The sequence below is a fragment of the Lissotriton vulgaris genome, chromosome 9 (assembly GCF_964263255.1).
Source record: "Lissotriton vulgaris chromosome 9, aLisVul1.2, whole genome shotgun sequence".
NCBI lineage: Eukaryota > Metazoa > Chordata > Amphibia > Caudata > Salamandridae > Lissotriton > Lissotriton vulgaris.
The window spans coordinates 286012448-286027307 of record NC_141697.1 but is presented as its reverse complement, the minus strand read 5'-3'; the positions used below and the strand labels follow the sequence as shown (position 1 = coordinate 286027307).

Sequence of the window (14860 nt, the reverse complement as noted above, 5' to 3'; positions counted from 1 at the left end):
CTTAACTCCTTCGCTGCGGCGGGAATTCCGCCGCAGCGCTATGGGGGCGGGGGTGCTGAGCGGCGCTCGCATGCTCGTGACGGAGCCGCTCCATCACGAGCCGCGGTTGAGCTGTGCTCATGACGGAGCGGTTCCGTCACGAACGCGCCCGCTCAATGGAACGCTCAGCGCAGGCGCGAAATTCGCGCCGCGCAGGAGCGCCGAGCGGGCCATGTCGGAACCGCTCCGTCATGAGCACAGCTCAGCCGATGCTCATGACGGAGCGGCTCCGTCATGAGCATGGGAGGGGTTAACCTGCTGAAATCTGTGCGGGGAAAACATCCAGGATGCTGTGATATTTGTGCACGAATTGTGAGGCGCTTAGGAGGCAAAACATGAATGTATCTCAAGTTTCCATTGCCGTCCAGCAACGATTGAGAGCCGAAGGTCTGAATAGACGATGCTCTGAGCTGGCTAACGGGGTGGGTTTAGACACAAGTAAACCCTCAAGAAGAGATACCTCTAACCTCCACTTGTGAATTACATGGACACCTCTTTTCTTCGTCTTTTAACTCAAGTGCTGATTGTCCGGAGTGCTGAAATTACAATCATCAGGGGCCAACAAAAGGCAACAATCTGTTTCCAGGCTAAGAATTGAGGGGAAGGAATAACTGATTTCTTTCTCTAGTGTGACAAAATGTCCACAAAGGTAATCGGAGTCGATTATTCCTTCCCGCCTTCTTCTTACATGGCAATTTATTTTCTCCAGGGGCCTATGTTGATTGTTATCTTGTTTACATGAGGATGTCCTTGGCTTGTTTTCCTTCAGCCCCCTTCTTTTGTATTTTTCATAGTACTGACTGCTGCCAGATCCTTTGCCCTTGTGTTTAGGCTCTTTACAAATAGTATGAGTATGGGTTTAATGTATCCGATATAGTCATTCCCATTTGTTAAGTGAAACTTAAACTATATCTTGTAATGTACACTTATTTTCCTAGAGTTTCAATTCCAGGACCATCTGCCCGTCCACGACCTTTTAGTGGTCATGGCTGGGACTGTGCATGGCTTACTCTAGTAAATTACATTGTTATGGCAAAAGTAAAGGAAATGTGTGTACCTGAGGTGAATAAAATGGAAACCAATTAAGGAGACACTGAAGTTAGTGGCTTTTAAAGGCCCCTAAGTTATCAGATGGGTGATCCATTGTTCCTAAGCAAAAATACCTGTAAGTCAGTGTTACTCCAACAATTGCCTGTCAATACTGAGTTATCATATGTACAATTGGAATGCATAGTCCTTCCCATACCCCCATATTTTGAAGATCTCCAGTTTGCCACATTCATGTTTTCTTGATTTTTTTTAGATTGTTTTTAAATATATTTACTCTAAATGTCTCTGTTTTTATGTGAGCGTCTTGATTTGGGTGGTTATTGCAGTGCTCTTTTGCGTATGTGTCCTTTCAGGCTAGTGAAGGCAACGAAGATCAGTTTTCTAACTTTTAGGTCTTTGATTTGTCTCCTAGGATTTGAAGATACCAATGGCAGAATCATCCAGTGATTCCGACTCCTTCCTCCGGAACCGGCCAAGCAAAAGAGGGCCCCTACGCGCCACCCATGGCCGCACCAGAGGTGCTGGTGTCGGAGATGTCACAGAGAAGATTCACACATTAGCCAGCACTTTACAGGTGGGCAGTCGTGGCCTGCATGACTCGCGGGGTGGGGGGGTTGCGCAGGGAGGGGGGGTTGTTAATTTAATAAAAAAAAATAATAATTAAACTTACCTTCGCCTCCAGTCCCGTATCGTGTCTCCTCTCTCCTCTCTCCTCTCTACACAGAAAGCAGGCAGCCTCCCTCCCCTCCCCTAAGCCAATCACAACGCTGCAATGGCTATTCTATGTTAAAAAATTCAATGGTAAAAGGTGTTAGACACATTCCGAAAGGTCGAGATTACATATTAAATATGTTCTCCATTAAGTGTATGTCTATATGAAAGTAGTCACGCCCTGTCACTGTTGGATGTTGGACTCTTAATACTGCCCTAGAGGACATGTTGCATCGACCGAGAGGAAAATCTTGCAGATTTGTTGTCGTATGTCCTAGATTCCTGTGGCATCGATCATGTCTGTCTTGAGTCTCATCGGGTCATGCCAAGCGTTTGCATGTCTTTGGCACTAGTTTGACACATTTGTTAGTTATATAAATGGAAATTGTCATGTGCAAATAACTGTCCTCTGCTGAATGACATAAGTATATATGTAATCGCTGTATGAGAATTATTTAATGCAAGACCGAAAGTAAGGGCACTACTTGCAATGCATCTGTGCCCAACAGACTAGCTGGTCATTTATAGATACCTTAGAAGTAATATCAACTATTTGTCTGAACACTCAATTCCTCCCCTCCTTTTGAAAAAAAAAGTTATATTGACATACAGGCTAACTATGAGTATTTTGCCCTTTAAAAAAAGAAGAAACACAACTCTATGATAGTGACGGTTTTCACAGTTTTCTGCTCGAGTACTCTTTAATAAAAACTATAAAGTCGTTTTGGCTTTTGATTCCATGTAGATGATATGCCTCAATAAAACTCTTGCTTGGTGCTCGTCAACAAACGGATTCTGTGCACTTTAAGACCTGTTTCAAAGTTTAAAAGACTTGTCTTGCAGGGAAAAAAACGTTGGATCTAACATTTGGAATCATTTACTGGTTTTCGCCATATTAGCTGCCTCGTCATCAACAACATTTTTTTAATATATATATATATTTTTTTAAGTTTTGAAAATCTTTATTAAAGGTAAAGAGATGTAATCCACGGTATGCTGCCTACATCCATGGTAGGGCCGCCAAAAAGGGCAGCTTTGATTTAATGTCCGTAAATACTCGTTGGAGCATGAGCCCTGAAAGCACGGGTCTGGGGGCATATTGTCCCCCTGGCCTTGTAACCCCGCTCCCATTCTGACGGGCCTGGAAACATACAATTCGATTCAGATCCATATTTTCCAGTTGTCAGTGTAACCATGGTCCTATAGCTTCCCACATGCTTCTGCACTCCTAGGCCTCACTCCACAAAGTAGTGGTACGGTAGTGGATCTGAGCCACAATCACGCTTCTTCTCTGGTCAGAGTCCCAAAGTTTTGTCAGTATGCAAGCAGAAGTTGGGAATTGAAAAAGGCACAAAATATATTTGACAGTGGCCCACTTGGGTTGCTCATCCAGCAGCCATGTACAGCCCAGTGTAGAACGTGCTGGTTATTCCTGCACGTTAAGTCTTTTTTTTTGTTATAGTGCTAATGACTCATTCCTAGCCCGATTGCATATAATAGAAACATTATTTTAATCAGAAATTAACAACATATTTCACTTGTTTGCAAATGAGAGCTCAGAGTAGAAGTGATGTCTTCTAGCTGATGTGGAGTCATCTGATAAATGAAAATAGTAACTTGCTTTAAAGCAATTTGTTAAAGATAGACTTGTGTAGCAGGGACTTATTTTCGGTGGTATGTTATCAGTATTTGCACCATATTCTTGACAATCTCTTTTCATTGAAAGAAAATACTCTACAAGGAACTTCAGGCCAGATGTACGAAGGAGTGGTTGCAAAATTCTGGTCGCAGTTTGCAGCCAACATTTTTGCAACCAGTGTTGTCTTTTTTTGAGCCAGCCTGTGTACTAATAAGTCTGTTCGTAGTGGGTTTCCAATGAGACCTACCTCAGGAATGTTAATGAGGTAGGGCATAAATTGCAACCCACAATGATTCGCAGCCACCACAGGGATGGTGGTCTGCTGGAGTCAGCAGACCATGTCTGTGATTGCTTTTAAATAAAGCCCTCATTTTTTTCATACTGCAGACCGTTCTTGAATGAAAACAGGAAGTATAAAAAAAAGTTTTAGGTAACTTTTCTAAGAGTAGACCGTGGCTCTTCTCGGGTACAGAGCGTTAGCTCTGACCAGCTGTAGCGACTTTCCAGCTGTGTTTGTTACATCTACCAATGCCACTTGACTGCTTTGTACCCTTCCCTTTCATTGCCCTGCCGTTGCTGTCTGACTCCAGCATTCCTGGCTTCCTCTGTCAGTGCCCTATCCCCGCTCTGTGATTGCAGTCTTCTCAGTCTCAGCCTCCTCCACCTGTTCTTTGCCGTAGCTGTTCCAGTACTATGGGTGTCCTTTTGAAATCCCTTATCCATAATACATGGGGTGTGGCATTGCCACCTTCCTCCAGCAGAGCCCTGATGGTGGCCCAAGACTCCAGCACCATAAGCCACCTTAAGTGCTGTGGAAGGGCGAGATATTAGATCTCTATCTTATCACTCTAGATCTAAACCCCGATCTTGTCGACTGAACCTTTATTGCCTGTCTTTGAGGAAAGAAAGTGCATCCAATACCAGGTTAACCTTGATCAATAATGGGCTCGACTCTGAAAAACCAGACTACTTCTATGTATTAAAGATTTATTACAGAGTCAAAGTTAACTGCAAGTACAGGCATCTCAAAATGAGATTCAAAAGATATACAGGCACCACTACATACATGTGCTCTCTAAAAGCCCTCAGGCGAGCAAAGAACACGACTAGGACTAATTCTAAAATCAAAAGGGCTGCAAGCATAGACACATATTGTGATCTCTCCGTCATTTACAGCAGGAGGGAAAGGTTTCAGGTTAGGCTGTCCCTACCCTGCTCTGGATGGTATCCCTACTTAACAGAATCCCAACCTACCAAAGGTGTCAGCTGTGAATGACTTCCTAGGAAGATCACCCACTCTTAGTCTCTAAGTGAAAACCTATCATCTCCAGTCATGACCCCTCTCTGCCTACCCATCCGCTCTCTGAAGGGTCCTCAGGCAACTGCTCTAACTCCACCCCGGGGTGCTGACCCTAATACAAAACACAATAACATTTGAGACGCCCCTCGTGAGACGCCCCTCACGTGGTGTCGATTCTGGCTTTTTCCATGATGATCTTCCTCTGGGCCTCGTGCGTTAGCGTTGACCTTGCTTCTCAGACTCTTCTCCGGCCCGCCGATACCCCCTAAAACATTCCTGAACCCTCCTCCATGTCTGCACCAGTCTCTTGAACAGAACTCTATTCATCCAATTATTAATTGGATCCCCCTCACATTTGCAGACAGACATCCGTAGCTGAATCCCCATTCCCATATACTTCTAACAGAAGTTTGCAACTTATTTCCTGACACAAGTCGGCCTGTACCAGTACGTGCAAATCAGAAACCCTTTTATCACTTCAGGCCTACAACAATTCTCGCAAAGGTTAAACTAAAATAACATGTTAGCATCTTATTGTTAAAAAATAAGAAACACATCTATGGAATATAAATCTAACGAATAAACAATCATTATAACATTAGTGCAATCCATGTCAATGCAAAGGTGTATACGTTTCTACCCTTCTGGCCTAGCCATAAGGCCCGTTCCCTTCTATGCCTTGCAGCATGACATTCTTCTATTAGCAGCTACATAACATGGATCATGATTAATCACGTCTAATAAGGTTATACATTTTCACACATTTCTGCATTAGTTCCACTTCTATATGAAATCTCTAGATTAACTACACATTTCGAAGTATAGGTGAATATATTCTCAGTACTCATAGCATTTCCCTTATGATTTGGGCGTACTACTTGTAACTTTGGTGTACTCGTACATTTTGTTCAGTTTGCGCTCTCTCAGTTCCCCCCTTTGATGACCTCTAGGGGTCATCACCAACATTTAAACTGAACTAATGGCTATTGCCCCTCGTTTCTGCGTTTCTAGAGCCCTCGGACTCCGGTACTGATTGTCTTGCTTTGCAGCCAATCTCTGTAACTGCTCTCTCCTGGATCTCTCCAATCTATTTGATCTATACCATTGGTATGACCTCACCAATCCCCACAACATGATCACACAGATCACTATTATGATGATAGGTTTCAGCACATACCATACAAAACTCTTCCCTAGGTTGGCGAACCAACCTCCAACTTCGCCCATTCCATGACCCACTTTTTCCCAAACATTTACTTTAGTTAGGTCTTCGATCTCTTTGTGAATATTAGTTATATTCATAATAACTTTCTCAAGAGGTTTTGAATTGTCTGGAATGTAAGTGCAACATTCCTGGACCTTCAAAGCCTTACAGACTCCGCCTTCTTTTGCTAGCAGGACGTCTAACGCAAGACGGTTCTGAAGCACCATGGCCCTTATCGATTGCATCTCTCCTTCCACCAGCATTAAGGATCTAGCAGGGCTGGCAGACAACCTGTCTACGACTGTTGCCAGTCGCCTAATTTTGACATCATTGAGGATCAGTCCTAAGAGCGGAAATGCAGCTCCAAATACATCTCCAACCATTTCTGCATCTCCTAGGTCTCTTCTCCCTCTCGCTGAAGCTTTGCCCTCTATGATCTCTAAGTCTTGGGCGTGGTATATTTTGGGGAAGACAATTGCCAAGTAACATGATCCATACCAGTTATCAGGTAGTCTCACGTAGGCATTTCTTCCACATACAAAATATACATTTGGAATCACTTGCATTCCTTTCAAGAAATCCTTAGTGTAATATTCTAATCTAAAAGCATGTTCACAACTGACTTCTCCTACGAATACATTTCCGTAGTACGTTTTACTTCTGTGAAGGCATAACTTCCCTCTCTGTGTGCGATCCAAAGCTATTGGACCACTACTACCCTTCCTCTTGTGTGCCTTCTCTTCCTCGGTCCAATCTGTTTTCCATTGTCCTGATTTTTTCAAAATCTTTTGCCTTCTATATCGATCATCCACCTGCCCTATAAACTTCTTTTCGACTTCTGACACTTTGCATGTCAGGTTATTTCTGCGGGCATGTGAAGTATCTAAGGTATCCCAAGGAATGAAGAACTTGGCCAATCTGTCTTCACTCTTCCAGTAGCCCCATTTGTTCATTTGCTTGTAATTTGGGGCTTCTGGTAACACGGAATCATAGTTAGAGAAATAATACTCAAAACTATCTCTTCCGTAAAATATGCTAAGCAATAAGCTACATGTAATGCCATATGTCAACGGGAGGTGATGATATCTAATGCCTTCATCTACAGACGCCGGCAGTTGCATGCAGACGTAGCAATCTTTAACCTCCATGGCATCCACGTATTCATACAAAAGCTTGGCATAAGCATTTGACCTATACTCGCCTTGGGACTCATCCATGTGTAACCTACGGGCTTCTGCTGCTAATAACGCTTTCTCCTGTATGTTTTCCCCTTTCTTACCAGCAACAGTGGGTTTTGGTGTCACTACAGACTTCTCGTCTGATACCCTTGCCTCACTCTCATGTCCCATTACATATGATACAGTAACTACTAAAGCTATTAGAAGTATCACTCCTACTATTAGTGTGCCTATTATACATTTGGCTCTACGATTCGGGCTACCGGCCTCCATTTCTTCAGACAGTATGGTTCTTTCCTTCTATTTCAACTCAAAATTCTTTTCTTCTTTGTTCCTTTACAGTCTCTTTTAATCCTTCAGTCTTTATAACCACACAATTGGAAGCTGGCAATTTCCTTTTGCAAAGTCTTTTTAAAGCTTTAACACAGACAACCCTAGCCCTTCTCCGTCAACTGATAGGAAGGTCCCTAAGATTCTCTGCTTCCTAGGCGCTAGGTAATCTTCTTTTCTTTTTTTTCTCTTTTTCTTGCTTATTTACAAAGTCTTTAAGCATCTACAATGAGGCTTGGGCCTGCGGCTTGGATAGCATAGTTCAATATTTCCAGACGAAGAATGTGCTCTTCATGGCTTGTTATCTTTGTTCCAAAGTCGGGGAATTGCAATTCGGTGAAAAACATGTGCTTTAACTTGCTTAGGCGGGGAGGGTTGGGGAGTGTGAACGTTAGTGACCCTTCTGCCTCGACTCCGGGCACCAACAGCTGTACTTCCACTGTGAGGATGGGTTCAGAGCTGGTCACCAGCACCGCTCGTATCCTCCCTGTCACTCCTTCCCAAGACATTTGTCACCAGATATGACCACTCAGGAGTGGCGTATCTTCTGTTAGGCACACGTACTCTCCTTGACCTTCTTAGATCTGGTGCTTCAGAGCCCTGAGCACCTTCATCCGGGTCTGAGTCTTCAGATATTGGAGCAAGGGTTCTCTCTGGAGTTGACCTCAGGCTAGAACTCCTTCTTTGCGGCCAACTGGCTTCTCCACGCCTTACCCTTCTGCTCCTTGTCCTTCTGGTTTGCTCGCGCTCTCTTTCAGCCTGGTCGGTGTCTGATTCGTACTCCCAGCTGCTTCCTCCTTCTGTAGCGTCGTCCGTTTTGCTGTTGTACTGACCGTCCTTAGCTTGGTCAGACACGTTTCCAGCTTCTTCTTGCACCTCTACAGCTTGGCTGGCCCCCTCTATGGCTTCTCGGTCCGCAGCTGGACTTAGATCCGAGAGAGGAGCTATTTCTTCCAGAGGTGCTGGAACTCTCCGCGTATGAGACGCGTGGATCCAGTTGGGCAGGCCTCCCACCTTCACAGCAGTGTTCGTGATCAGGATGATCTGGTAGGGCCCACGCCAACGAACATCTAGGCAGCTTCTTCTTACGTGCTTTTTCACAAGCACCCAATCTCCAGGACACAGGTCATGGCACAGGTCCTGGCACGACGGAACCTCGGCAGCCTGCACCTGAAGGGACACAGAATGAATGGCGTCAGACAGCCCCTTACAATAGTCCAGGATCATATCATCTGTGATGTTTAACAGTGCAGCAGTTGGTACTGATGGCAATCTCATTGCCCTCCCCATTAACACCTCGTGCGGTGATAGTCCCGTTCTTCTGTCTGGGGTACTACGGATGCTCATAAGGACCAATGGCAGAGCATCAGGCCAACTCAGGGACGTTGATGAACACATTTTGGCAATTCGGGATTTGATGGTGCTGTTTATCTGCTCCACAATTCCTGAAGCTTCTGGTCGATAACTACAATGCAATTTCTGATCTATGTTCAGGGCCGCACAAATCATCTTCACAAGCTCGCTGTTGAAATGTGTTCCCCTATCTGATTCCAAAGAGGCCGGTACCCCGAAACGCGGAATGAGTTCCCTAAGCAATAATTTGGCTACTGTGAGGGTGCCACACCTGCGTATAGGGTATGCCTCGACCCATCTGGAAAATATGCAAACAACCACCAGGACATAACGAAGGCGGTTGCACCTTGGCATTTCAATAAAGTCGATTTGCATCCTATTGAACGGACCTCCAGACCTCCCTATGTGGCTCAATGCAACTGGCGTCCTTTTTCCTATGTTCAACTGCTGACAGGTCACACAACGCTGGCACACTGCTTCTGCTGCTACTCTGAACTTAGGGTTGTACCAGGTTTGTCTGAATACTCTCAGCATAGCATCTCTCCCTAGATGTACTGGACCGTGTATCTGTCTGGCCATTGGGCTCACCATCTCATTGGGCAACACTGCTCTTCCATCTGCTGAAACCCAGAAATGCGCCTCACCTATCACACATCCTGCAGTTTCCCAGGTTTGCTTTTCAAAATCGGGTGCCTTTTCTTGCATACATTTTAACTCGTCCCAAGTGTCTACAGTTTCCAATATCATGGCTAATTCAGTTCCTACATTTATTCCGCCCACTTCCACCTCCGTGAAAGAGTACCCTTGTTCTGCACAATATCTCGCGACTTCGTCGGCATATCTATTGCCTTGTGACACGAAGTCCATGTTCCTAGTGTGGGCGGTACATTTTACAACTGCAATACCTGCTGGACATTGCAAAGCTTCTAACAGCAAACGCACAAACTCTCCATTTCGAATGGGTGAACCTGAAGAAGTCATGTAACCTCTTTGAGACCATAATTGCCCGTAATCATGAACTACCCCGTAACCATATTGGCTGTCGGTGTATATGGTGACTCGAATTTGGTTGCTTGCCAGGCAGGCACGCGTCAATGCAATAATTTCAGCTACCTGAGCGGAGTGTACTCCTTCCAGGCATCCGGCTTCCACAACTCCAGTAATTGTACAAACAGCATAAGCTGCTCTCAACTGCCCAACTTCGTCTCTTACACATGAGCCATCGACAAAGAAAACTTCATCGGGGTCAGTTAGTGGCTCATCCACGATGTCGGGTCTCGGTTTGGTGCATAGTTCAGTCACATCAAGGCAATCATGGTCTGTACATACATCATCATCAATGTCACCTGGGAGTGGCATCAAGGTGGCAGGGTTCAAAACAGAGCATCTCTTGAGGGTCACGTTCTCTGCAGCAAGAATGACTTGCTCATAGCGCGTGAGCCTGCTATTGGTCAGATGCTGTGTTTTGGTCCTGGTCATCAACAGTTCAACAGAATGTGGCACATACACCTCTAACTGGTGCCCCATAACTATATTTTCACAACGTTCGATGCTGACACCTGTTGCAGCAACGGATTTGAGACATCCGGGCAACGCTGCGGCTACTGGGTCTAAGGTAGCCGAAAAGTAGGCAACTGGTCTAAGGGCATTCCCATGGATTTGGACCAAGACAGACAAAGCACAACCCTCTCTTTCACAACAATAAAGCAAGAATGTTTTATCGTAATCTGGCATTCCCAGAGCAGGAGCACAACACAAGTCCTCTCTCAGCTGCAGGAACGCCATCAAACAGTCCTTGTCCCATGGTACCGGATCACTCACCTCCTTGTGCGTCAGTTTTTGCAAAGGTTTTGCTTTCAGTGAAAAGTTCGCTATCCACTGTCGGCAATAACCCACCATCCCTAGGAACATCCTGACCTCTCTCTGTGTTTTAGGCGCATTCATTTTCATGATCGCCTCTATTCTGTCTGGTGACACCTTTCGTTTCCCTTTTTCAATTCTGTGCCCCAAGTACTGTACTTCTGTCAGGCAGTACTGCAATTTGCCCGGGGACACCTAGTGCCCATTTGTAGCTAGGTGGTTTAGCAAAGCAATGGAGTCCTCCCTGCAAGCTTCCTCAGTTTCTGACGCCACAAGTAGGTCGTCTATGTACTGGACCAGAACCGACTTCTGGGGCAGCACTAGACTTTCAAGATTTTTCTTCAAAAGCTGGTTAAAGATCGATGGGCTCTCTGTATACCCCTGTGGGATACGACACCATGTTAATACGCGACCTTCCAGCTTAAAAGCGAAAAGGAAATGGCTATCCTCGTCCAATGGGATCGAAAAGAAAGCCTGGCACAGGTCTATCACCGTGAACCATTCAGCTTGGAACGGTATCTGAAACAATATCACTGATGGATTCGGCACCACTGGACAACATGAGACAACTGTTATTAATTTTCCGAAGGTCCTGCACGATTCTGAATTTCCCATTTGGTTTCTGCAAACCCATAATCGGGGAGTTACATGGACCACCCACGATTTCTTTCAGTATTCCCTGCTTAATCATGGACTCGATCACGGGCTTTATACCTGCAATCGTTTCTGGAGTCAATTTATACTGAGGTGTTCTCGGAAACTCAGCATGCGGTTTTACTATGATTTTCACTGGGTCTACTCCTTTGACCAGTCCAATCTCTTCCCCAGTGAAGTCCCACACTTCTGGTGCCCCGGTCTCCCTTAGATCCCATGGGAGCTCATCCACTGTCAAAGTGGGATACAGCTCCACGCATATTCTCGAGTTTGCGACTTTGAAGTCAGCGTCATCATCATTAGTTAATACCTCCACTCCCTGCGGGGTGCAGTATATTGTACAATTTAATTTACACAAAAGGTCTCTTCCCAATAAACATACAGGACTAGAATCGCAAACCACAAACTGATGCTCATCGCTGTATTTCCCTATTTTCACCTGTACTGGTTCTGTCAATGGGCTTGTTATTCTCCTGTTCGCGACCCCCACCACTTGTATTGTCTCTCCAGAAATGGGCAAGCCTGGAACTGCGGCTGATCTTATCATGGATCGGGTGGCTCCTGTGTCTACTAAGAATGTCGTGGGGCACCCTGCCACTTCGGCCTCAACATAGGGTCCCCTTTGGTCCACATCTAAGGCTGCCCCGAGGGTACAGTCTTCTCTCTCTACTCTCTGTCCTGTTAAGGGATCAACGTAGTAGCACTCCTCTCCGGCTACAAAAAGAGGCATCTGTCTATAGGTCTTTCCCGTTGTCCCTATTCTGGGTGGTTGTGGGAACTGGGCTCGCGGAGCTGGAGTCCCCCCTTTGACCACCTTTCCTTGGTATGGCGTTACCCCTCTTCCTGGAGTGCTTTGAACCTATTCCTCCTCTACTTCTTGTTCTCCAATTTCAACGTTGTAGGGACACTCGCGTTTCCAATGCCCCACCTCGTTACACTGGTGGCACCGGGTCGTCTTTTTCAATGCCGCAATGTCTACCCTAGGTCTAAAGTTGGAGTTCTCCTCATTGCCCTTGTTCTGACTATTCTGTTTCCTACCCCCAGTTCCTGTTCCCTGTTGCTGTTGCTGTTGTCCACCCTTACCAGCTGACTGCATCTGTACCACCATCAGTTTTTCTTTTAGCTTCTTTGCCTTTGAGTCTATCTCATCACAGCAGTACCTAGCATATCTCAGAATTTCATCCAAAGGTTTATTTTGCCAACAAATCAAGTGTTGCTGTATCATCAAACTAATATCCGGTCTCAAGCCCAAGACAAACTTAGACACAAACTGCCCTATGTCTTTCGGGTCCATTACATCCAACCCGCTATATTGTTTAAACGCCTTCAGCAATCTCTCATAATACTCATGAACTGTCTCTTTGGGTTCCTGCCTAGTTCGATCTATTTTGACCCAATCTATGTCCTGCATCGGCACTTTTTCTTTCAGCCAAGTCATCACTCTCTCGTATTTTGCCATTACTGTCTCGGACGGTCCATTAGTCCGTGCATCTCTCTCTGGTTCTACTGTGGGCCACTCAGCACTAACCTTACATGCTGTCCACAAGTCTCCTGGTACCACAATGTCAAACAGTGTGTTCAGATCTATCCATAGTACTTTGGAGATTTTTACGAACCTCTCCACCTGTTTGTACCATTCAACTGGATTCTCCCTCAATTTAGGGAAGGAGTTGGTAAAGGCCGCTAAGTCCCCCCTACTCCATGGCACATGTACATAGTTCCCGTTTGCAACCTCACGCAAAGGGTATGCCTCTATTCTCTGCAGTCCTCCCTCTGGTGTCATCCCAAGCATGCTTCTCCTAACGGTCCCTTTCTTGGACCATCTTTCTTCCCATTTATCCAGCGCCCTCCACGTCCTTATTCCAGTTATCAGTTCCCTTATGTGTGTTTTCAATCCTATTGTTCTTCTCTCATCTAAGTCCTGGTCTGAATAATGGAGTCTATGGTTACCCTGCAATGCTTTGGTCCTTGACAGGTCTACCATATATTTGCCTGCTAGTTCAACTAATTTCTCATGTGCTGCTCTCGCCTTTCGAGTGATGTCCTTTGCCATGAACAGTATCTCATCCTGCTCATACATGTCCATTCTCTCCAAGGGCAAGGTACCATCTACTATGTCATCTAGGTCTGATTTTAAGCTGGCAACATCAAGTCTCTTGGCTTTTATCTCGGCTCTCAATATGTCCTTCTTAGGGTGCTCATCGGTCTCTCTTCCGTCCCAGCTCTGAGTCCTACGCTTAGGCTCGGGGGAGTTAAGGAGAGTCCTCCCCCATTCCCATCTTTCTAAGTCCCATGCTCGGCCATCCTGCCTTGGAAGGTGATGAAACACGGGCCTGTTTCCCCCAATCCCAGTCTGTCCATTCTCTCTGGCCTCCCTTGCTCCATGGCCAGATTCTCTGCCGTTCTCCACCCTGTCGCTTTTCTCTCGTTGCCTAGTGTCACTCAGTATCTGGTAAGACCCTTCTCGGCTCCCCATCTCCCCAGGACTGCGTTCATGTCCGTAGTCACAGGGGTTATGGCGAGGCCTCTCGCAACTCTCGTTCTGTCCACTATTGCCAGACGCATAGTGGGTGCACTTAAAACTGTTCCTGTACTCCTGCGTTCTCCTATCCCCTTCGCTGTGACTTGGGCGGGACACCCCCCCACACTCAGGGCTCCTGTTTTCCAGGTCTGGCCTACCTCCACTCCTGGTAGGACGAGTGTCTCCGCTACCGTCCTGACCCTTCCCGTCCCACTCCGGACTGCTTTCGTCAGCCCCACAGTGAGTCCGGGTCCTGCTATCCTGGCTTTCCCTTCCAGCTTCCGCTGCTATGATGCTCTTGTGAGCCTCTACTGCCTCATCCCATTTCTTCATGTACTCGCTTAGCTCCTGGAAGGATTTCCGTCCTGATCCCCTCAGATCCATTGGCCATCTAGGGCCCCCCGGATCTCCTGTTGGATCTACTGCTGTATGTACTGGGGTGCTCCACTCCTTTGGTCTTGGCAACTGACTTGGGGAATTGATTGTATCGTTCCTCCTTGCCATCTCTGCTCTCTCCCTGTCCATTTGTACCTGTTCCTCCCCTCTTGCTCTCTCTGGGTCATAAATCAATACTATAGGACCTATAGTAACAGGTACTTGCAGGGCATCTGGCAGTGCGTAGGAAGTGGCACACTCCGTTTCTGGCACCCTTTGTACCACAAACCTTCCGACTACCTTCTGCACCGGACTAGGTTGAGACAACTCTTTACTTGCCGTGGGATCCCAATCTGTCGTGGGAAGCGGTCCATACTCCCCTATACCAGGCCCCCCTTCTCTGCATGGCTCGACATTTCCTGTCTCTTTATTGTACAGGGGTGGCCTATCTGTTAGTAACCTATTTATCAGGCTATCTTCTGTCTCGCTCTCATCATCCTCTTCGAATGGGCTCTTGTTTCCTGCCACCTCTATTACTGGGTACAGTTTGTTTACTTCAAGGTTATGCACTCTCCATCTTTTAGCATCCGCATCCCATTTGGCATCCTTCACTGCTCTTACCGATCGTTTCACCCTTTCTTGTCGT

The 14860-nt window shown here is 46.1% G+C and overlaps 1 protein-coding gene across 1 annotated transcript in view; it reads left to right on the top strand.

Moving 5' to 3' along the window:
• The first annotated feature begins 1505 nt into the window (after positions 1 to 1505).
• CEP128 (centrosomal protein 128) overlaps positions 1506 to 14860 on the top strand; it is a 757252-nt gene continuing 743897 nt past the window's right edge. The window contains exon 1 of the mRNA XM_086937589.1: positions 1506 to 1663. Within this exon, the coding sequence (XP_086793715.1) occupies positions 1517 to 1663 (147 nt within the window). The 5' untranslated portion in view covers positions 1506 to 1516. The remainder of the gene's footprint in view (positions 1664 to 14860) is intronic.